Source organism: Diabrotica virgifera, chromosome 8 (genome assembly GCF_917563875.1).
Source record: "Diabrotica virgifera virgifera chromosome 8, PGI_DIABVI_V3a".
Classification (NCBI taxonomy): Eukaryota; Metazoa; Arthropoda; class Insecta; order Coleoptera; family Chrysomelidae; genus Diabrotica; species Diabrotica virgifera.
The window spans coordinates 228,605,858-228,630,502 of record NC_065450.1 but is presented as its reverse complement, the minus strand read 5'-3'; the positions used below and the strand labels follow the sequence as shown (position 1 = coordinate 228,630,502).

The window sequence follows — 24,645 nt, the reverse complement described above, 5'->3', positions numbered from 1 at the left end:
GTAAGACAATAGACGGCAGGAGTGTGACGTTACGGCCAACTGTGGCTATGTTCAGTGTTACTGTCGCTTTCCAAACAAAGATTGTAAATACGTTGAAAAGATAGAGTTTACCGAATCTCAAGACTTTTAAAATTTTGCTTCCTGTGCTATTTTTTATGTTTAATTATAGTGTTTTTTAATTTCACTATCTTAATTCGGTCTCCTAAACGTTACTTCACCCATACATACATTTTATTGCTATTTATATAAAACATTATGCTTTATTATTTACAAAACCTTGTGAAATTGTTATAGTAACTATAACAATACATACTTACATATTGCAATAAACGGAAATATTCTCTGTAAAAACTGAAAAAATCACACTAAACAACGTTTGTTTGGAAATGTTTGGTAAAAATTTGACATATATGTCAATAAAAATTGACACTTCTCGTCATCACTCCAGCCGTCTATTATTCCATGTTGGAGAAGATGGAGAAGCTTTCACAATGGTGAATGCCAATGTGCCTGACATGGCTTGTGAAGAAAAATAATAATATGGTCTAATGTTTTATCACTTTTTATTATTAAATACAGTATAGTTAACGTCATTATATTAAATTTAAAAATGAATTTTTAAAAAAAGTAATGTCTGTGACCAATATTGAATAAAATAGCAAAGAGACAAATGGGCATTTGATAAGAATGCATCCTAACAGAATTACCAGAAAAGTCCACAAAGCAAAGAACATTGTAAAAAGAAAAAAAAGACAGACCAAGAAAAAAATTAATACAGCAAGTAGTAAAGGTGGGAAAGGTTAAACAAAAATCACTTGAGGAATTGAAAATAATGGCAGAAAATAGAAAAGAATAGAAGAGATGGGTGAATGGGAATTAAAATATCTAGCCCAAATCCGACTCCCTCATAGGGTAAAAGGAAGGAGAGAAAGAAACAAAGTAATGGAATTGTTGATTTTTATAAAAATTATGTGGTCATAATAATTTGGCCAGGGACTGTATATTCTTTGATTAAAGTACAGATCAGAGAGAAATATCATAAACAATTTAATAAAAAACTTGAAAAACTACTTAAAAATAACAAATAAATGTTAGAAACTGTATATTTATTTTATTATTGTTTGTGGCTTTTATTTCACCAATGAATGTCTATATTCCTTGATTTCACTCCAAATCCTTATTTATTTATGGTAAGGATTATATAAAAATATAAACAAAACAAGTAGTGAGATATATATTCCATTTATATATTCCTTTTGAAATATATTTACGCGTTTTTTGACTTCAAAGGTTCATTAAACCAATAGAATGATTGATTAAAAAAGAGTAATTAAAGTTAGATATTACATATTTTTGGAACACCCAATACAACCCATTATTACAATTTCAACTTGTGTTACTTGACTTAAAAGCGTTTTTATTTTAAAATCTTAAATGTTGTCTTAAATGTTGTGTAAAGTCAAAGTACAATAGGTTAATATTCAAAACAAGGAGTAGCCCTGTGTAGTGGCTGACCATTCAAAAAACATGTTTGTGTTACTCAACAATAATATCTTTCTTAAAACACATACAAAAACCACAATAAAGCTTGAGGCCAGATAAAAATTGGTCTAAAAATAATCTACAGTGATGAGTGCGCAAAAGATGGAAAACAAAATACATTGTGAAGTAAAACGAGATAAAACTAGTAGAGGTCGAAAATAATGATATAAATGTATAAATTAACATTACAACACATAGTTTCCCACCTTTAGACATATCGTAGGAGTATGACAACTGTCACTGTAACAGGAGAATTTTATAGAATACTCCTGTCACAATATAAGGTTAATTTATATGTTTATATCGATAATTTCCACCTCAACTAGTTTCATCTCTTTTTATTTCACAATGTACAGCTGGTTCCTAAAAAAACTGATACGACTCTTAGTAAGATTTGATCATTTTGAGCAGTGTATTAAATACCGACCAATCAAATTTTGATTGTAGTAGAGGTCGAAAATAACGATATAAATGTATAAATTAACATTACAATACATAGTTTCCCTCCTTTAGACATATCGTAGGAGTATGACAACTGTCACTGTAACAGGAGAATTTTATAGAATACTCCTGTCACAATATAAGGTTAATTTATATGTTTATATCGATAATTTCCACCTCAACTAGTTTCATCTCTTTTTATTTCACAATGTACAGCTGGTTCCTAAAAAACTGATACGACTCTTAGTAAGATTTGATCATTTTGAGCAGTGTATTGAATACCGACCAATCAAATTTTGATTACTCTTACATTATATTATATTTATTATGACAGACAAATAATAAAATAAACAAACAAACAACAAACAGCTGACAACATATGTTAATTCATAAATTGTAATAATTATTACTAAATTTTGATATTATTTTGAATTCCTGCATTTTATAAAGAGTATATAAATTATAGTTTTTACATAAAATAGGGTTGTTGTACTGCTGTTGTTATTATTTTTAATATTATTAAGGAATAAAACAAACGACTTAACTCAACAATACAGTAAAGTAAGAATTGTTTTAAAACTGTTGTTCTGCTTACATTAAAATGGTTCTCTATGGCAGATAGTCATATCTTATAATTTCGTTACAATTCTTGGTTTTAGTTCTTTGCTAGCATGTGGAGCTATTTTTTGAGGTTGAATAGAATTATCTGACAAATTTTTGGCAAAGATTTGGCAGTGACAGTGACAGTATGTAAATAACAAATTTTATCTTCAAAATACACTGCTCAATTTTCTACAAAATACTCTTTAAGAGTCGTATCAGTTTTTTAGGAACCACCTGTATCATGTTTTCCATCTTTTGCGTTATTTTGCGGGTTATTAGCAAGCTCATTACTATATAATCTAAAATTATGGAACTCAATGGTAGGAACTAGGCTGTGGATACTTTATAATTACATTGATAGGTAATCTATTCCCAAGAAAATGAGCACAGTTCTTGTTAACACATTCGCGGTCATGACTGCATATGAAGTCATTTACTCCATAAGAATACGTGTATAAAATGACAGCGTGTCCGCGAATGTGTTAAACATAAAACAACAAAAAAGAGGTGACAAACAAGGAGACTTACTATGTAGAAAATCTATGAATAAAAACAAATCAAGAGAAAATAACAGTCACAATTAAAATAAAGAAATAAATAAGAAGATCTGATAATAGCTGGAGAAGAACTGTAACAAGAGATCATGAAAGAATTGGCCTTAAATGGACAGAGGTCAAACGGAGAGCTAGAAAAAGAGGAATGGAAAAGACTTATATAGGGAATTTCAAAAGAATAAAACAAGAGGTTGTGCTGATCCTGTCAATCAGTCATCTCTCACTTTTGGCTAAGAAGCACAAGAGCACCGAATACTTCACAGGGAGGGAAGGCATTAGAGAGAGATTATAGGTTTGTTCTAGCAAACAGTCAAACTAGTCAGAAACCGTCAGTAAACAGTTGGTCACTGAGAGAACATAATACAATCACCAATGCTATCCCCTCTACTCGCGCTGGTCGCCTATTAGCTGATGGTTTCAAACCATTTTAAACTGATGCTAGAACAAACCTACTATAATTAATGTATATAAAAAATTAAATTTAAAACTATTTTTTTTAAATATAGGTAAATAATGAAATAGATTTTATAAAAATTCATATGTGGACAAAATAATTTGGCCAGAGATGCAGTTCTTGATTAAACTACAGATCAGAGTGCAATATCATAACAAATTTAATAAAAAAACCTTCTAAAAAACTTGAAAAACTACTTGAAAATGACATACATTTTATTATAGTTTGTTGATTTCATTTCCCTCCCAATCCTTATTTATTTATGGTAAGGGTTACATAAAAATGCAAACAAAACAATTGAAATTTATGACATTCTATTTATATATTTCTTTTGAAACATCTTTACGCGTTTTTTGACTTCAATGGTCCATTAAACTAATAGAATGCTTGATCAAAAATAGTAATTAAAGTTAGATGCTACGTATTTTTGGAACACCCAATATAAACCATTATTACAATTTCAACTTGTTACTTGACTTTAAAGCAATTTTATTTTAGAATCTTAAATGTTGTGGAAAGTAAGGGTAAAATAGATTAATATTCAAAACAAGGAAACGCCCCTGTAGTGGCTGCCCACTCAAAAAAACACGTTGTTTGTGTTACTCAATCATAACACCTTTCTTAAAACATAAAGCTTGAAGCCAGATAAAAATTGATGTAAAAATAATCTACAGTGATGAGTGCGCTTATAACCAGCAAAATAACGCAAAGATGAAAAACAAAATACATTGTGAAGTAAAACGAGATAAAACTAGTAGAGGTGGAAATTATCGATATAAATATATAAATTAACATTACAACACATAGTTTCCCACCTTTAGACATATCGTAGGAAGATGACAACTGTCAGTGTGACAGGAGAATTTTATAAAATACTCCTGTCACAGACATCTAAAGGTGAGAAATTATGTAATATAAGGTTATTTACATGTTTATATCGACAATTTCCACCTGAACTAGTTTCATCTCTTTTTATTTCACAATGTATCATGTTTTCCATCTTTTACGTTATTTTGCCGGTTATTAGCACACTCATTACTATATGATCTAAAATTATGGAACTCATAATTAACGCATGAAATTATGGAAAACTTACCACCACCTTAAAAATGGGACATTTTTGATGTTTCGTATTTCATAAACCTGTTGAGTGATTTGAGTGATTTTTTAAGTATATTATAGCTTTATTCTTCAAGAATATCGACGTAATAATATTATTGCTAAAGAGGTAAGTGTCATTGTATACCGGTTGTAACAATGATAGTATTACGGTTGAAAATTTAGTAGTAACGTTTGTTGAGTTTTGGTTGTTTATAAACGATTATTTTGTCCTTGGAGGATGTATAATTTGTATGTTTGGATGTATATGCTTTTTGTGTGAGTCAGTGAGAGAAGATTTTTGTTGTAGAGTTTTTTGTTTTGAACGCCTTGTTAGAAAATCAACAACGTTCATTCTTTTCAATAAACATTTTTGAGAAAGCACTTGAAGCCTGGTCGGCGATTTGGATTCCCAGTTTTTTTTTAATTGAAATGGTACTTTTTCAATCCTTTGGTGGGATGTACTGGGAATTCTCTTATTGAGGTATCCGTTGGTGTGCTGGAAATTTGGGGCACGTAAAGATTTGTCTTGGAAAATCCTCTAGAGATTAATTCGATGTTTATTAATGGCCAGGCTGAGAGTCGTGTAATAGACCCTTTTGTATGTTAAAGGTAAGCTGAAGTCATTTTTGTTCAGTTTATTGGTTCTCAGTTTTAAGAAGTTAGTTCAGTTATTTTTATTTTCTTTTTCTTTTGCTAGGGTGTTCCGGTAGTACAGTAAATGTATGTGTTTTTCGATCCTGGGGCTTTGAAGAAGTGGCAATAGAAGTACATAATTTATTTAGTAGAATAGAAATAATACATTTGGCAGATTTATTTAGAAGTTCTATATTTGACGTTTAACCTTTTGACATTTTGACAAAATTTAAGGAAGATTGCAGTGTGTTTATCCAGGCAAATGATTTTTTTATTGAAGAAAATAAGGACGGTAATAGATTTTATTTTATTTTATGGGAGAAAACAAGAAAGAACAAGGTACAATTTAGATTGGGTTAAGGGGTCTAAAAAGGGGACTAAAATACAATGATTTTTATATTTATGTGAAGGAAACAGCTGGTTCTGGTTTATTTTTTTAAATTAATTACTTACTTTTGTTCTTATAAACTATTGAAATCAAAATTAATATTTGTATGTAAAAAGGGACTTAAAATTTTGTTGACATTATATTATCTATAGTTATCTAGTGTTTTATTTGAACTGTCATGTCTCATGCTCATCTAAATCAAACCAACTAATTAAAAATAATAATTCCGACTGAGAAATAGCTGTGGTAATAGTGTGTTTTTTCCTCAAAGCTTGAAACACCCTGTGGAATATTCTAGCGTATATAAAATATTTAAATTAAAACTCAACTGTAGCATTAGGCTTTCTTAACATTTTGCTTTTTGATTTATTCGCTTATGTTGGATCATAAAAAAGTTAGGTACTTTAACAACTAGCAATGTTATTCATCAATACAGAGTGTTTTTAAATAAGTGTGGCAAACTTTAAATTCTGCATGAAAAAATAATGACTGCTTACTTTATAAACATATGTCCCCAAATGATTTGTTTCCGAGATACAGGATGTTGAATTTTTTCTTACAAACTGGCGATTTATTTATTGCTCTAAAACCGGTTGAGATATGCAAATGAAATTTGGTAGGTTTTAAGAGGTAGTTATTGTTCATTTTTTGACATAAGAATTTTATATTTACCATTGGCGTGCATAAGGGTATAAACATTTTAGATACATCCCATATGCACACCAATGGTGAATATAAATTCTTAGTTGTATGTCAAAAAATGCGCAATAACTACCTCTTAAAACCTACCAAATTTCATTTGCATATCTCAACCTGTTTTAGAGCAATAAATAAATCGTCAGTTTGTAAGAAAAAATTCAACATCCCGTATTTCAGCAACGAAGTGTTTGTGGACATACATTTAGAAAGCAAACAGTCATTACTTTTTCATGCAGAATTACTCCTTAAATTTTGTCGCACTTATTTAGAAACAACCTGTATTGATGAATAACATGGCTAGTTGTTAAAGCACCTAACTTTTTTCTGATCCCACATAAACGAACAAACCAAAAAGCAAAATGTTAAGAAAGCCTAAGGCTACAGTTGAGTTTTAATTTCAATATCTTATATATACACCACTAGAATATTCCACAGGGTGTTTCAAACTTTGAGGAAAAACACACTATCATTGTTACACCCGGTATACAATGACACTTACCTGTTTAGCAATACTATTAATTATTAAATCGATATTCTTGAAGAATAAAGCTATAATATACTAAAAAATCACTAAAATCAGACAACAGGTTTAGGAAATACGAGACATCAAAAATGTCTCATTTACAGAGACATCAAAAATGAACTCATCAAATTTTGATGCTTAGTGTATAGTTTTTATAAAAATTCATATGTGGACAAAATAATTTGGCCAGGGATGCAGTTCTTGATTAAACTACAGATCAGAGTGCAATATCATAACAAATTTAATAAAAAAAACCTTCTAAAAACTACTTGAAAATGACATACATTTTATTATAGTTTGTTGCTTTCATTTCCCTCCCAATCCTTATTTATTTATGGTAAGGGTTATATAAAAATGCAAACAAAACAATCGAGATTTATGACATTCTATTTATATATTTCTTTTGAAACATATTTACGCGTTTTTTGACTTCAATGGTCCATTAAACTAATAGAATGCTTGATCAAAAATAGTAATTAAAGTTAGATGTTACGTATATTTGGAACACCCAATACAACCCATTATTACAATTTCAACTTGTGTTACTTGACTTTAAAGCATTTTTATTTTAAAATCTTAACGTCGTGGAAAGTAAAAGTAAAATAGGTTAATATTCAAAACAAGGAAACACCCCTGTACTGGCTGCCCACTCAAAAAAACACGTTGTTTGTGTTACTCAATCATAATATCTTTCTTAAAACATACAAAAACCACAATAAAGCATGAAGCCGGATAAAAAATTGATCTAAAAATAATCTATAATCTAAAATTATGGAACTCAACGTTAGGAACTAGGTTGTGGATACTTCATAATTACATTGATGAGTAATCTATTCCCGAGAAAATAAGCACAGTTCTCCATAAACATGAAACGACAAAAAGAGGATTAAAACAAGGGGACTTACCTTATCACATAGTGTTTTAACTTGATTTTCCGTTAATTGCTTGCATTCATTTAACTGTTCTATCCATCCATCCAGCTCCTTACACGACGCCTTATCGTCCATTATTACAATGTTTTTTATCTTTAAAATAAAATAATTAAATTACTAACAGATGAATGCACAAACTGGACACCAACTTAATTATTTATATTCCTCGTTAGTACTATCATTTGGTAAATCTTTTTCTAATTACAAATACAACACACCAAAATGGCGATATCTTAGCATAGAAGATCATAGAACTGATAAAATGGCAGAATTGGAGAGGGGCGATATATGCTCGGGCGGCAAATTCGAATAAAACGTAATCATTTATTCTTACCGTATTCTTTTCCATTTTTTCCGCCGGTTCAGCAGCAGGAGATACTTTTTGAGATGGCATTTTCTCAGCTTTAGACACATTTGTGCTTTTCATTGTTTTATTCTTTTGATTAGTTTTCCAGATTTCAAAAGGAATTTTGACAGGTCGATAACAGAGAGCATTTTAAATTTTGAGGGAATTTTAGGCAAACAGCTGATCGTTTACTTTATGACGTCAGGTGACTATTTATTTATTTATTATATTTGCAAAATTAACTTCTGGTACTTATTTGTAAAACGCTGAATAGTTTGACTACATGTTATTAAGCATAATGCTTTTATGATTCTGGTTGTTCAATTTGTAGCTAATTTAAATTGTTTGATTTGAATTTTTTAAGCGAAATTACACCTTAAAGATATGCAACCAATATTACGTATGTGTCAGTTTTCATAGAACATCATATCTGACTAGTGTCATGTGTCATTTGGTGTGGTTCTGTGTATGTAGTATGTAGTAATAATAGAGCACAGGTGAAGGTAGTGAATTTAGAATTTCAGGAATTTTTATTTTACTTAAATTTATTCAGAAGAAAGTGTTGATTGTTTGTGACAAATTAAACAATATTTGCCAATTATGGGGTGAGTATATAATCTTTATGGATAATTTATAATAAAAGAAATAGGCAGTGAAACATAACCTTATATACCTACATTTTTTACTTAATTTTCCTTTTATTATTTTTTATGTTTAAATTTATATTAATTATTACATTAAGCAGATATATAATGAGGTAATTAACTGTAATTATTTTATAACCTTTTAAAGTTAAGTACCATTAATTTATGAATTAGGGGTATTCTGCAAAAAATGTGTTTCCTCAATTTGGGATATTTTAAACAGTGATTACAGATTTGTTTATCAGGTTTATATTTTTGTTTTGAGGGATTATATTATCTTATAAATCTCACCATACACTTACATTTTAATTGTTCTGCATGAGGTCATCATCTATTATTGATGTGTGAAGGTCTTTTTATATAACTTGAGAAAACAGAGTTTTGATAAATTATCACCTGTTTAAAATTGTCACAGATCAGTGAAGTTTTCTCTCTAATAATTCATATGGTTTCAGTTTGTAGAGCTTACAAAAATAGTTCAAATATAAGTTTTTATATTCTAAAGTAACCAACCAAGCTAGAGAAAACCTGATCCCTAGATCAAGGATGTGGACTTTTGCTTGATTGTTAAATTATTTATATTACTTATTGTAGATGTATACAGGCTGTTTAATAATTGGAAATATTGATTTATTTATTTATTTATTTATTAACGGCATCCATTTATAAAAGTTTTAACAAAGCTACAGCTTAACAATAAATGTTTTAAATATCAAACAGCTCAGAGTAATAAACTATAACAAATTTTAACACAGCTACCAATGATAGGCTACACTAAATTTCAATAAGCGATGCAGGTTATGTAAACAACGATTTTAATGGTTAAAAATGTTCAAAATCTATATACTCGTTCAATAGTAACAATACATTATTAAAATCACTTTAGCACTTTTTCTCTTTTCCTGATTCTCAGTTTTTATTGTATAGCATATAAATTATTGTAATCACTGAATACATAATTAGTGAAAAAATAATCCTATTAATTAAATTAATGAATAATTTAAGCGATTATGCATGTAACGATGTTTCAAGAAAATTGAAAAATTAAACGAAATAGCCATCTCTATTCTGTTAGTGACGACATCGTCAACATCTAATGTTTATGTCTACTGCATCGTTTATTGAATTTTAGTATAGGATTTTTTTGTTTTTTTTATGGCATTGACTGGGTGTAATTTAGCCACTCACAACTTTTTTTTATTCCTGTTCATATATATGAAGACCACACGGAAGAAAGGTGAAATGTCACAAAAAGGTTAATTCGAGAAAATCGAGTTTGAAATTGAAACCACTCGCCTTTCTTCCCTGTACGGAGAATTTTATAACGTGTTTTAAGCTATGAGGATTCGTCTTTTTCCCATGTTTGAATGACTCACATAAAACTACTACTAAAAACCTACATATTGCTGCTCTGAACCAAAAATAATAAAAAATTGACATTTCGCCTTTCTTCCGTGTTGTCTTCATATGTAAATAAGGCAGAGAGGTCCTCAGACTAGGGTTGACATCCCAAGTAGCACCGAACAGATTTATTAAGTCTTTTAAGGATGTTTTAAAACTAGAATAAAACTAACATTAAAACCAATTGGATTTTAAGTAAACCTTAAGGTTGCAATAAAACCGCTTTCAGCATAAAAGGGCCTACTCTGAAAGAGGTCAATAAAACCAAAAATAAAAACCTTCTTAAAACTTTGTCTTAAGCAATTGTTTTAAAGCTGCTGTGAAGGTGCTTTTAAAACCATGTTAAAAGACACTTTAAGTGCAGGCAGTTTTATAGCAAACTTAAAAAGGTTTCTTAAATGGAGACTTTAAATGATTCTTTAAACCCATATACTCTACATCGGCCAACAAATTTTTACATGTGTTATGATAGGTAGATACGTATTTGTAACCATAAAATAATAAAAAGTACTTGGTTATTTTGGACAGTCAGGGTAGAAAAACACTTGGGCACCCAACTTTATTGATAATGTTAATATACAAAAATAGGTCTAAATAACTCACACACCCTAAAATTTCTAACTTTTGGCGATTAAAAAAATAAAAATAAAAAGATTTAAATCCGAAAAATATTAATTTGAAAGAAAAATAATTTTATCCACAATTTTAATGTTTTAATGTTAAAATAAAACGAATTTATGTCTGTAAGTCGCTTTTTTATAATATTTATGTAATCCTTATATTGCAATCTATCATGGCTTTCAGCATATCCACAGAGCAATATGGCCGAAATCCAAATAAAACTATTTGGTCTATCGACATAGAACTGTTAAGATTAAATGGTTTTATTTTATACCTCTTCAAGAGTATAATATCCTACATAAAAGCAAGGTTGCCTTGGAATTAAAACCGTTTAGTTTTAATGCTGGTGTCAATAATGCCACTCAGTTTTAATGTGAATCTAACCTATAATCGAGGCGTCGTAGTGCTGTGTGTGTTGTATTTTTCTTTTAAAATGACCAGTCCCTTTATATTTTAAGTACTTGTGACTTATTTCTTCCATACTAACTGTACTTCCACTTTTTACAACAAACTATACCACTGTTTAGCTCTAAAACAAATGGCCGACCCCGGCCATTTTGGACATGAAAGAAGGGGGGATGAGTTTAGTTTTATTGTTTCTAACAAGAAGCATAGTTTAGTCTTTACGATAACCAAATTGATTCAGTTAAGAGCGTTTGGTTTTAATATAGCCTACTAATTGCTTTTAAGAAAGCAACTTTAAAGAAAACTAAACAGTTTTAAGGGATATATGTTTTACTAACATAATAGTCTTGATATCAAGTAGTTTGAATAATAGGTTTTATTAGTCATATTAGGAGAATCTTTAAAACTGCAATAAAACTAAAAGGTAACAAACTAGGATCTAATAAAACCAAACAGCCCGGAAGTTCTTCATAAAACTGATTAATTTTAAAGTAAACTGAGAATAAACCATTTTAAAACTACAATAAGACAAATTATCTATTAAGATTAATTAGTCTTATTTGATACTTATTAGATACTTTAAGGGCCGGTTGTTCGAACGCTAATCAACAATGATCACTATCAAATATTTAATTACTGTCACAACTGTCAATGTCAACTTTGGTTGGGTTGCTCAAAACATAATTGATTATGATTATGAGATTAGTTAATCAATTAACATAACAATTATTAACATAATTGATTAACTAATTTCATAATTGTAATCAATAATTATGTTTTCAGCAATAAAAGGAAAGTTGACATTGACAGTTGTGACAGTAATTAAATATTTGATAATGATCATTTTTGATTAGCGTTCGAACAACCAGCCCTAAAACTAGTGACAAATGCTTAACAGTTTTAAAGTTCTGTCATTATATGTATCTACAAGGTAACTTTAAAACCATTATCTTCTTATTTACCACAATAAAACCTTTATAAACCTTAAATAAAACTAAAATGTTTTTATTGTGCTGCTTGGGATGTAAAAGAGATCACTTATTATAAGATACATTTTAATTGTTTTTTAAATAAACTAATTTTGGAGTCAAAAATATCCATTTGTCATGGCAGACCCTTGGCACTCTGGACCAATCGTGTAGTTGGTTCATTGATACCATAATTAGTGTGGTGAAATGGCATTGAAAAGATTCCAGACTGTCTGAATGAACTTTAAGATTAACAAGGGATAACAATTTTCAGGACAATCTACACTAGCATTAATGACTTTGTGTAGGAAACATAAATCTAACAATGTCTTCCTTGACTCAAGTATTTGTAAATTAAGACTATCTCTTACCCACTGATAGTCATATTCCTCTATCCCATATCCTCTTATAAGCTGCTATCCTCAAAAATATTTTGGACTCTTTCAATCTGTTCAATGTAACAGTTGTATGATGGGAACCATACAACTGATCCAAACTCTAGAATGGGCCTAACGAGACCACAATAAAGTCTTCTAAAAGTGAACAAGTGAACAAAGATAGGTCTACAGATGTGTGTTGGATAATTCCCAGTACTTTCATCGCCCTGTTTATTACTTAACTGATATGGCTTGAGAATGACAGTTTGGTGTCTAACCAGATTCCCAAATCTGATACTTCATTTTTAGAGGCTAATGGCAAGTTATTTATATAATAAACAATTGTAATTGGCTTTCTTGGGAGTAATGGGTGCATTGCAGCACTCCCGATGGTAATGTTATTTCAATTGAAGTACCACTTTCCAAATTGCCTGTGTACGGCCACTAACAAATTCCGAAATCCATTGAAGAAGGGGATCCACAATACCCAAAGCTCTTAGTTTTTCAACTGTAGGTTTTTAGTATTTCTGCTGTAGATTTCTCTTTTAGTATTTCAACTGTAGATCCTCGGGCTCAAAACATTGAGATTCAACCCAAATCATTTATATAAAATGTGGGTCCTTAGTGAGTTACAGGGTGTTTTATCTAAAAATTTAAAAAATATTTGTAGTCAGTACTTTAAAACTATACTCACCGGAGGGACCGCAGACGTTCGGAAACAATTAGCGTCTCTTTGCAAAGACAATGACGTCGACTTTGCAAAGTAACAAGACACTTACTCAACACACACACTACACATTACTCCCCTGACTTAGTAATAAGTTATACAATTACGTGGCTAAAGGTTCTAGTTCTAAACCAAAGCCAGAATCAGAGAAAAAAAACTTTAAAACTATTTGACATATCCTTGTCACACTTGGCAGAAAGTGTAGGTAGTGTACACCCTACTAAATTATGTTAAAACAGATAGACAAAGTCCAAATAATAACAAAACTGCATGACGGTGGTCTATTGGTACCGAAAATAATGCTAGATTTTTATTTTCTTTTAATAATTTCTCCTTCATTTCTAGACCTCTTTTCCATACTTCATTTGCCAGGGTTTTTCCTGCTTCTTTTAATATTTCCTTGTCTCTTCCCATAAGAACTATGTCTTCTACGTATACTACTATTTGTGTTGGGGAATGGGTTATAGTTCCTTTAATGCTGTTGGTTTTGACTTTTCCTTCTACTGCAATGTTGAATAGTGTGGTTTACAGGAAATCTCTTTGTCACACAACTGTTTCTATTGCAATTGATTTTGTGCTACCTTCTGATTAGCTTTGCCAGTATATCTGGATTTTTCATTTCAATAGATAATTTATTTCTTCCAATACAGTTTCACTTGTCTGACCTTGTTTTGGACTTATTTAGTTATTAAGTAACAAATTAAGGTTAAAAAACAGTCAGTAATAACTTTTTCCGTATATCAGCAAAAAGTGAAGCATTTGAAACAAATTTGAGAGTAATAAACTTATGTCATATAAAAATCTTAAATGTTTCTAGCCTTATTTGTTGCTTAGAAAATAGCAAAATAAATCAGAAATTTCAGTTTTTTGTAAATGTTAATACTTTTTTTTAAAACGATCTTATAGGGCAGTCAATGAGGGTATTTGGCTCTGAATTCCATCCTACTACATCGATTTACTTGATATTTTCACAGTAAGTAGGGAATAGCTTAAAAAACAAAGTCTACCCTATGACGATGTGCGCTTTTATCTTGGGGGTGGTTTCCACCCCTTTTCGGAGGTGAAAAATTTTTTGGTTAAAGTAGCCACGGAAGAGGCCTGAGAACCTAATTCTAAGCAAAAACTGTTCTATAATTATTTTTTAAAAACTCAATACTTTTTGAGTCAATTGAAAATTTGCCATTTTCATTAAAAAATGACACCTTTTCGGACGGATTTTTGCGAATACCTTAAAAACTATGCATCTAACAAAATAACTATTCAAAATATTTTTTTACCTTATAAAAAAAACAGAGATTCGTTCCTTCAAAATCCTCTAGTTATAATACAAAAAGAGATATGGTAGGTGAGAAGAGTTTGTTTTTTTGGTGCATGCTCAAATCGGTGTATTCAATTTGAAATAACAGAGAAATATTCGATTTTAGGTCTATAATGATACTAATAACTTTTGTAGTGCTTGAAAAGGCATTTAAAATGAGCAATATTAAATGTCGATTACATTCAAACTAAGCGAGATATGCTACAACAAAATTGATGACTAATGTATTTTAAGAAGAAATGAGAAGTATATTTTAACCCTTCATCCATCAGAATTAAAATACATCGTTTTGCTTTTACGATACTTTTTATTATAGTGTTATTTCTATGCCCAAAAATTTGGACTGGTTTAAAATGAACGATTTTTGAAAAAAATAAGATCAAATTATACATTGCATTTTTAAATTTTCTTGAAAATCTTCCTTTTTCTCCATGTAACTCAAAAATGATAAGAGATACGAAAAAAATATACCACACAAAAATGTGGGGTTCTTTTAGATAACAATTTCGTTTTTATTTTTCATTACTGTATCTCTTATCATTTTCAAGTTACATGGAGAAAAAGGAAGATTTTTAAGAAAATTTAAAAATGCGCTTTATATTTTGATCTTTTTTTTTTCAAAAACCATTTATTTTAGCCCCGTCCAACTTTTTGGAAATATAAATACTTAACACTATAATAAAAGGTATTGTAGAAGAAAAACCATGCATTTACATTTTGGTGGATGGGGGTTAAAATTACTTCTCATTTTTTCTTAAAATACATTAGTTATCAATTTTGTTTGCAGCATATCTCGCTTTGTTTGAATAAAATGGATCTTTAATATTGCTCATTTTAAAGCTCTTTTCAAGCACCACAAAATGTACCAAAAAAAAACAAACTCTTTTCACCTACCATATCTCTTTTTCTTTTATAAGCGGAAGATTTGTGAAGGCAAGCGTCTGTTTGTTTTTTTATAACCTACAAAAATATTTTATATAGTTTTTTTAGTTAGATGCATAGTTTTTGCATGCAAGGTATTTGCGAAAAACCGTTCGAAAAGGTGTTATGTTTTAATGAAAATGGCCAATTTTCAACCACGAATAACTCAAAAAGTATTGAGTTTTCAAAAAAAAATTATAGAACAGTTTTTGCGTAGAATTGGGTTCTCTATGTACTTCCGTGGTTATTTTAACGAAAAAATTTTCCACCCCCGAGAAGGGAACCACCCCCAAGATAAAAGCACACATCAGCATAGGGTAGACTTTGAATTAGGAGATAAGTAGAGGCTATTTCCAAAATTTCATTAAAATCCATGTAGTAGGATAGAATTCGGAGGTAATATGCTCCCATTGACTGGCGTATTATTATCATATTACTTCGAGTGTTGGGTCTTAGTCCTGTCGCCAGGGGGGTACAACGGCCTCCTTAATTCAGATGGACTTACCCAAGTTTTTTTTTTATATATTTTGATCCGTAGAATACGAATTTTTTGGGTAACAGTTGATCCGGATGTCGATAAGATTGTTATAGACAAAGAACTTGAGGAATTACATAACAGCGATATCTAGCAAAACAAAACATATTTTTGTATTTTTTGGGTCATTTTAAGCAAAAAATATTCCTACAAGTTTTTTCGTAGAATGCATAGTTTTTGAGATAACCGCGGTTGAACTTTCAAAAAATCGAAAAATTGCAATTTTTGAACCCGAATAACTTTTGATTAAAAAATAAAGTAGCAATTCTGCTTATCGCATTTGAAAGTTTAAGTCAAATTATATCGGTTTTGATTATTTGCATTGCTAAAAATTAATTTTTTATTGTTAAACTAATCTATAAACACATAGTGTTTCCCGTGCCTAATACATGCGTTTTAACGAATGCTACGTAGAAATTGCCTCGCTTGCACTTGTAGCTACTCTACCTACTCGTTCGATTTTAAATGAGAAATCATAGAAAACATCACTCACATACTAGGTGTTTATACCTTTGTTTAACAATAAAATAATAAATTTTTAGCAATGCAAATAATCAAAACCGATATAATTTGACTTAAACTTTCAAATGCGGTAAGCAGAATTGGTACTTTATTTTTTAATCAAAAGTTATTCGGGTTTAAAAATTGCAATTTTTCGATTTTTTGAAAGTTCAACCGCGGTTATCTCGAAAACTATGCATTCTACGAAAAAACTTATAGGGATATTTTTTGCTTAAAATGACCCAAAAAATACAAAAAGATGTTTTGTTTTGCGAGAAATCGCTGTTATGTAATTCCTCAAGTTCTTTGTCTATAACAATCTTATCGACATCCGGATCAACTGTTACCCAAAAAATTCGTATTCTGCGGGTCAAAATATATAAAAAGAAACTTGGGTAAGTCCATCTGAATTAAGGGGGCCGTTGTACCCCCCTGGCGACAGGACTATCTGACATTGATTAAAACAAGCTCAAAATTTCAAAGCTACATATCAGTAAAATAGTTTGAAAGTTATTTTATTTGTTTATATGTACCAATTTTTTTTGCAACAATATATGTAAGTCAGAAAATAATGAAGTTACAGCAAATCTATGAGTAGCTTATGAAAGAAGAAGGCTTATTCTATCAATATTATTTAAAAAAAAAATAGGGAAAACTAATTTTAAATATTTCAAAATCATTTTTTAAAAACATGTCGATTTTTTCTTATAAACAATTTGAATAACTTTTTAACCATTGCCTATAGGAAAATTATTTTTTCATATTTGGAAAGCTTACAATTTTTCAATAATTTAATAAAAAAGTTGTCCTAGGACAATATGGGACAAAGTTAGTGTCTTTTTTAAAAAAATTCACCACAACTCTGTTTATAAGAACTATGAGATCTAATTAGCAGCCTTTGAAAGAACATGCTTTAAAGTTGTAATGCTTCACATTGGAAAAATATAACCCTTCTATAGAAAGTATATTGTTTTAATGTTTACATTTTTCCTATTGCAGTGTCGTCACCAAGTCACTGACAGTGGTCCTTGGTCTAACAGCTTGTGGATTGTCTGGATATTTTCTATATCTTCTTCTTCGTAAAGACGATGATGATGATTATACAGATACCTATGCCAAAGCTTCAAAATTTAAAACATACGAAATTAAAGTTCCTAAGGACATCGTCAGCTCTTTGATAGGCAGGAACGGCAACAATATCAAGAAGATTCAAGAACAATCAAGCACTAGAATTAATTTTAGAGAAGTACAAGGTAGTGAGGATAGGATCTGCATCATCAGGGGATCTGTGGAGGCTTGTCATATTGCTGAAAATTTAATTCAGGTTAGTTATTTAACATTATAGGCACTTAGAACTAATAGGCATAGTGATGTAAGAAGAAAATATTCTCCGCCAGAAAATTCTCAGCGAGAATTTTCTATACTTTTCTATATTTACAACTACCCATAAGTATATTGTTTGCATCCCAAACACTATTATTCTTGAAGCCCAAACACTTACTTGCCGATAAAATCAGTGTCCGTGTTTATTGTTTTGGTGCTATATTAATGTGCAAATATTTAGAATGGTGTTCATTTAAGCAGAGAAGAACAAGTTGAGGGAATTGAGCTTATAGATAATTTAGTAACTTTAAAGCATGGTGATCACTCAGCTTAAATAATGGCAGATTTGGTACTTTATTGGTCTAGGAAGTGATTTTTTTGGAAAACCATACTTTTTAAAATCATTTGAAAAACTAGACCCAATCATATGGTGAAAAGGTACATGTTTAGGAACAAAATTAACTAAAATATAAGTTGATATAAAGCATGCCTTCATCCAGTGCAGCGACTGAAAGGTGTTTCAGTACTTATGGTTTTATCCACTCCTCTAAAAGAAACCGGCTTACGGCTAAACGGGCTAGAAAGGTAATTTTTATTGCTCACAAGTTAAAATTGCTAGACATAGACCAATACATGGCTGTATTGACAGTACATTGAAATGTAGAATGTAGCTGACCAGGATGAGCTAATGATATAAACATGTTCTGAATCTGAGGCCTCATCTTTTTCAGATTAGATCACCACATCGATTATTTGCTGTTAAGGAGAAAATTTAATTTTTTTATCAAATTCATTGTCTTTTCTGTTGTTTTTGTATTTTTTATACAGTGAGCATGTAAAGGTTGGAATAAATTCATTTTCTCGGGAATGGACGAGTTTGGAAAAAATCCCGAAACAGGTCAATTTTTATTTTTAAATTACGACTTTTTGGCATATATGGGTACCTCAGAAGTCAAAAGGTGTAAGTCAATTTTCCCTAAACATGACTTATTGAAGTTTAACACACATTAATATATATAATAATATTATTATTTCCTTGTTTGTATTTATGAATATGTTACCCATATTATGATAAATAAATACGGTTTATTTGTTTTTAATAATTACTTATATTTCTGCAACTGCATTCAGAAACATCTTAGTATCTCATTTTAAACGCTTATTGACTTACACCGATTGGCTTCTGAGGCATTGATATATCATACCAGAGACGTCACCCATCTGGGCGTGATGACGTCATTCATGATTTTTTTAAATGAGAATAGGGGTCGTGTGATAGCTCATTTGAAAGGTAATTCAATTCTCTATTCAGTAATATAAATATTAACATAATTATTTATACAGGTTGTTCAAAAACAATTTTTAATTAAATTTATTGACATAAAAAGAAGAATGTATGTAATTTATTTAATTCAAAATACATTTTAATGCTCTCAGAAAACAGAAAAAAGAAAAAAATGTTTATTTGAAAAATAATCATTGCTTTTCGCTTAAATTAAATGTTCAAACTGTCAAGAAGCAGGTGGGTGGCTGCTTTAATATTGAATTTAAGCAAAAATCAATATTTATTTACATATTAAATAAACATTTTTCCTGTTTTCTGATAGCAGTTTTATGTCAATAAATTGAATTAAAAAAAATTGTTTTTTTGACACCCTGTATAAATAATAATGTTAATGTTTATATTAATGAATAGAGAATTGAATTACCATTCAAATAAGCTACTACACGACCCCTATTCTCGTTTAAAAAAATCATCGATGACGTCATCACGCCCAGATGGGTGACGTCACTAGTATGATATATATGCCAAAAAGTCGTAAGTTAAAAATAAAAATTAACCTGTTTTGGGATTTATATCCAAAATTGCCCATTCTCGAGAAAATGAATTTATTCCAACCTTTACGTGCTCACTGTATATAAAGAACTCTGTTGTTTCGTCTCATATAATGGTTTTTAATACCCTATTTCATCTTTAACAATATCCCTAAGCGAGTCATAAGGTTCATTCTCAGAAAATTCTCCATATCGAGAATATTCTCACTTGTTAGTCAACGTTGGCCTAAGATGGTTGTTTAAGTTTATAAAAGATATAACCCCGGAGGTTATATCTTTTAACATCGGCTTTTAGCCTGTTCAATATTAATTTGACATAATGTAATTCGAATTGTAAATTCAACCATTGTTTGGTTCTGGGGCTATTTAGCAAGTATTCAAATTCACTGATGATGGACCAATAGGTCTGAAAACGTTCTGAATTGGACACATTTTAGTCAATCCATTGGGATTTTTAAATTTTAATAAATATAAAAATTACATAGAAGTGGTTTTTACTTCATGTTGGAGATTCTCGGGAATATTCTCCGATTTTTCATTCTCGAGAATTTTCCAACACTAAATAGGCACTTAGGTAAAGTGCCTATTAGTCCCTGTAAAGCATACAAGTGTATCGTTAATGTATCTCCACCAATAGTAAAACTGTTTGACTACGGGGTGTTTTGAAATCCTTGTTTCTAGATGATCCATAAAAATATCTGATAGTAATGGGCTTAACGGATTGTCCATGACAAGTTCTGTACTCTTATTTGTATATATTTGATTATTCAATTCAAAGTAACCATTTTTAGTTATTTCCTGACAGGGTGGGGCAAAATCTGATTTTTATTAAAAAAATCAAAAACCATTGATTTTTTTTAAAAAATCACGATTTATTTGATTTTTTAAATTTGAATATAAAATTTGAACATTTTGATTCTTTGAAATTATTGTTAATTATTTTAATGTATAAGTCTAAAAGTTATAATACAATTTGCGGCTCAAAAACTTGTGACAACGCATTTGTCGCGCTTCTTGCGAGAAAATTCTTGTCGCGATTTGTTTTCCTTCTGTCCTATACACTCGCTATACAGTGCAAATATGACACTTATGAGAAAAACATTAGAAGAAAAAACGAACGCAAAAGTTATAACTTAGGCTGCTCTGCACATTTTTTTAATTTACTGTGCAAGGACTTTCAAGTTAAAGACGTTAAAGAACATGTGGTCCAAATTGTTAAGTATTTTCGAAATAACCATTTGGCTAGAGCTAAATTCAGTCAAGCAGGAGGCAGCGCTTTAGTCCTTCCAAGCGATGTGCGATGGAATAGCCTTGGCGAGTGCTTAGAGATGTATGTCACTCAGTGGGACATCATATTAAAAATCTGCGAAGAAAATAAAAAGGAGATTGATTCCACTATTTCCCGAAAAGTTTCAAATATTGCGATTAAACATGCAGCGCAAGATTATTTAAACATTTTAAAACCTATATCAGTTGCTCTTGATACTGTGCAGAGGAAAAATGCTACTATCGCAGATGCTGTAGAGCAGTGGAAACATGTACAATATATCTTTGATGAATCTGTGGAACTACCATTACAAAAAACACAACAATTTAATAATCGATATAAGCAAGCACTAACGCCATATCATTTTATAGCGTATATGTTGAATCCACAAAAAACAAAATACCAGTTAACACCAGAAGAAAAGAATATAGCTTTAGAAACAATTAACGAGTTATATGAAAACACTGGACTGTTACCTTTAGTAATAAAGTTAAATGCCCGCAGTGCTCCATTTAAGCAAGTTATGTTTTCGGACGAAGTAATAAAAAATGTAAACGGACTACAATGGTGGTTATCACAAAAAGATGAGCCGGAAATCTTGAAACAGTTGCTTCTTTGTACTTCTTTTTTGTTGTTTTTGCTAAAAGCAGATACTTCTTTTGATCTTTGAGAAAACTTTTATATTATGTTGTTATCTGGTTCTGAATAAAAAAGAAAAAAATTGATTTAAATCATGATTTTAATTTTAAAAATCAAGCGATTTAAATCATGATTTTAATCGTGATTTTAATCACTTGATTTTAATCAGCCCAACCCTGTTTCCTGAGCAACTGAAAACTAAAACATTTAAAAAAGATAATTTTGTTTCAGGGAGAATTCGTGTAAGCTTGTGAAGTATATGATATAATATATTTATATAATTGTAAATATTTATTTTTTGTGTACATTTTATTAATATAACAATAAAACAAGATTTTCTAAGTGATTTTTTGGTCATTGGACTGTGTATTCTATCTCTTAACACCAGATAGCTAGGCTGCTCTCACAGGTTTCGGACCCCTAAGTGATTATAGGAACAATTAGGGCACACACCCATCTCACTTTGACATTCTTTAACAAGAAGTAAGTAATTCAATGAACAGGCTATTATCTTAAGGGGGTGGGTACGTATTTTTGGCTGCAATGCTACTTAAATGGGGATTAATTTTTTTTGAATCCTGAGAAAACTAATAAGTATTTTTGAAAAATTTAAACTCAGAATGAAAGATTACGTTCTTACCGAGGGCCGAAAGTTCCTGAAAACTTCTATAATGTTTATTTTAATAAGTTACAGGGGTGAAAATCTAAGAGAAAATGTAGTGTGATTTTTAATTTCAAATATCTCATTCAAAAGAAACTTTTTATTTATTCTAAGGGACTTTCGGCCCTCGATAATAATTTAGTTCATTCTACGTTTAAACTTTTTAAAAATATTTATTAGTTTTTTCAGGATTCGAAAAAAATGGACACCATGTCCGTGGTGATATTTTCCAAATCGAACATTCGCTATCTTTGTCGTACAACGCACTGAGTCAAATAGAATATGATGACAAGACAGTGACAGTTTTAAATTTGATATGGCATCGGAAATAATTTGAGTTGTTGATTAAATAATATTGATAGTGTATTTGATAAATAATTGATTTAAGACGCGCACTTAATAAAAAGTTATTTATTGTTTGTTATTTATGGAAGATCTAAGCAGAGAGTACATCAGGATATATTCTGTGATCCAAGTACTTTGTTGTTAAAGATGTTCAAAATTGTAAGCGTTCCATAGTAACAATATATTATTAAAAAATCATTTTGACACTTTTCCTCTTTTCTCGATTGAGTATTAGTTTTTGTTGTACATATAAATTATTACAATCGCTGAATACATAGTTAGTGAAAAAATTATCACATTTATTAAGTAAATTAATAACTTGCAATTATACAAATAAGTTATCCAAGAGCATTCAAAAGCCATCTCTTTAAAGTTAATGATAACATTGTCAAGTAGAATGGCATTCTAGTAATGTTTACATATCCATACCAATGTGAATTTTACTACACGTAATTTGCCGTGTAAAGACAGAAAAAGTAGGGATAGTCGTAAAATATTTGCGAATTATGTACCCATGGCCTTAACAACATCTCAACATGATATTATCAACATACATTAAGCATCAAGGAATGTTACCCTGTAGTTTCCCAGTTACCTGATCCAACATTAATGAGAATAAATAAAGACTAAGCACTGAGTGCTGATGCCACTCTACCTTGACACGAAATGTATTAGTCTCTCCCACATCTGCCCTAACACTAGTTGTCATTCCCTCAGAAATATCCCCTATAATATTCACATGCTCACTGGCGATTCCTTTGATTTGATAGCTCGCCACATAATCTCTCAACCAACTCGTAGCATATGCCTTCTTAAGATCACTGAACACCATGTAAATGTGTGTTTCTATATTCCTATATATTTCCATCGGCTGTCTTTTAAAATATGTTTCCCCCAAAAAACTGTAGTTTGTGTATATTTTTATATCTCCATTTCTTTGTAAACAGATACTAATATGCATCTGACATTTTTTGTTCCATTTCCATAATTCTATTAAACAAACCTGTTAGCCCACTTGTACCTATCTTCAATAAAGCTGTCCACACTTCCTCAGGAATGTCATCTCGTCCAACCGTTTACCTTTCTGTATTTTTTTGAAATGCTTGCTCTACTTCTTCGTTTCTTATTTTGGTTTCTTATTTTTGCTGTTACTGTGTCTGTTAACTCAACTGGTTTTCTGTCAAATTCTTCATTCAATTCACTGTAAAAGTACTCTTTACATCTCTTTTTGACATCCTTTTCCTAAACTATTGTTACAAAACTGACTTTTCTATGATATTTTAGGCACTAATGTTTAGTTTTAGTTGACTTTATTTATTTTTAATAACTTACTTCTAAACAAGTGAAAAACACTGAATTTATATCCTTTATTTTACAAACTCTGATATCTAATTTATTTATTACACCAAATCTAATTTATCTAATTACAAATTTAAAAATATACCGCGCCTGGTACATATCAAAATACACCGACGCGACGTTTTCAAATTCACAACTAACTTACTAATTCCAAAAACCCCTATTTATACATTATTATAATGTTCCAGAATAAGAAAGATTATTACAGAAGAATTCATCTTATTCTAGAATAAAGAATTGTACATATTATCATGCACTCACCGTTTCAGGCACGTAGCGTTTAGTTTCCGAAAAATATTGGTTTTAATGAATGGTTTTAAATATGAACAATTCATACTGTCCGGAGCGTATGGTATCAGAGACATCCCTTTGTAAAATCAGGTTTTTCGGAGACTACGCTACGTGCCGGAAACGATGAGTGTATGCTAATATGTAGAATTCTTAACAATTGAAGGATTATTTACATAAATATAAAGCATTTTCTAGAATGAAAAAGAAATATCGAGGTGTGTACCTGTTAAAAAGGTCTCCCTTTTAAAAGCATTCACAAACAAATAGGGTTCTGTTAAATTATAATAAAT

The 24,645-nt window shown here is 30.2% G+C and overlaps 2 protein-coding genes across 2 annotated transcripts in view; one reads left to right on the top strand and one right to left on the bottom strand.

Annotated features, from left to right (window-relative positions):
- LOC114342112 (serine/threonine-protein phosphatase 2A catalytic subunit beta isoform) overlaps positions 1-8,137 on the bottom strand; it is a 40,021-nt gene extending 31,884 nt beyond the window's left edge. Inside the window, exon 1 of the mRNA XM_028292899.2 lies at positions 7,844-8,137. Within this exon, the coding sequence (XP_028148700.1) occupies positions 7,844-7,945 (102 nt within the window). The 5' untranslated portion in view covers positions 7,946-8,137. The remainder of the gene's footprint in view (positions 1-7,843) is intronic.
- A 532-nt stretch (positions 8,138-8,669) lies between these two features.
- The window catches only part of LOC114342113 (tudor and KH domain-containing protein homolog), a 47,466-nt gene continuing 31,490 nt past the window's right edge, over positions 8,670-24,645 (top strand). The window contains exons 1-2 of the mRNA XM_028292900.2: positions 8,670-8,821; positions 17,634-17,958. Of these exons, the coding sequence (XP_028148701.1) occupies positions 8,817-8,821; positions 17,634-17,958 (330 nt within the window). The 5' untranslated portion in view covers positions 8,670-8,816. The remainder of the gene's footprint in view (positions 8,822-17,633; positions 17,959-24,645) is intronic.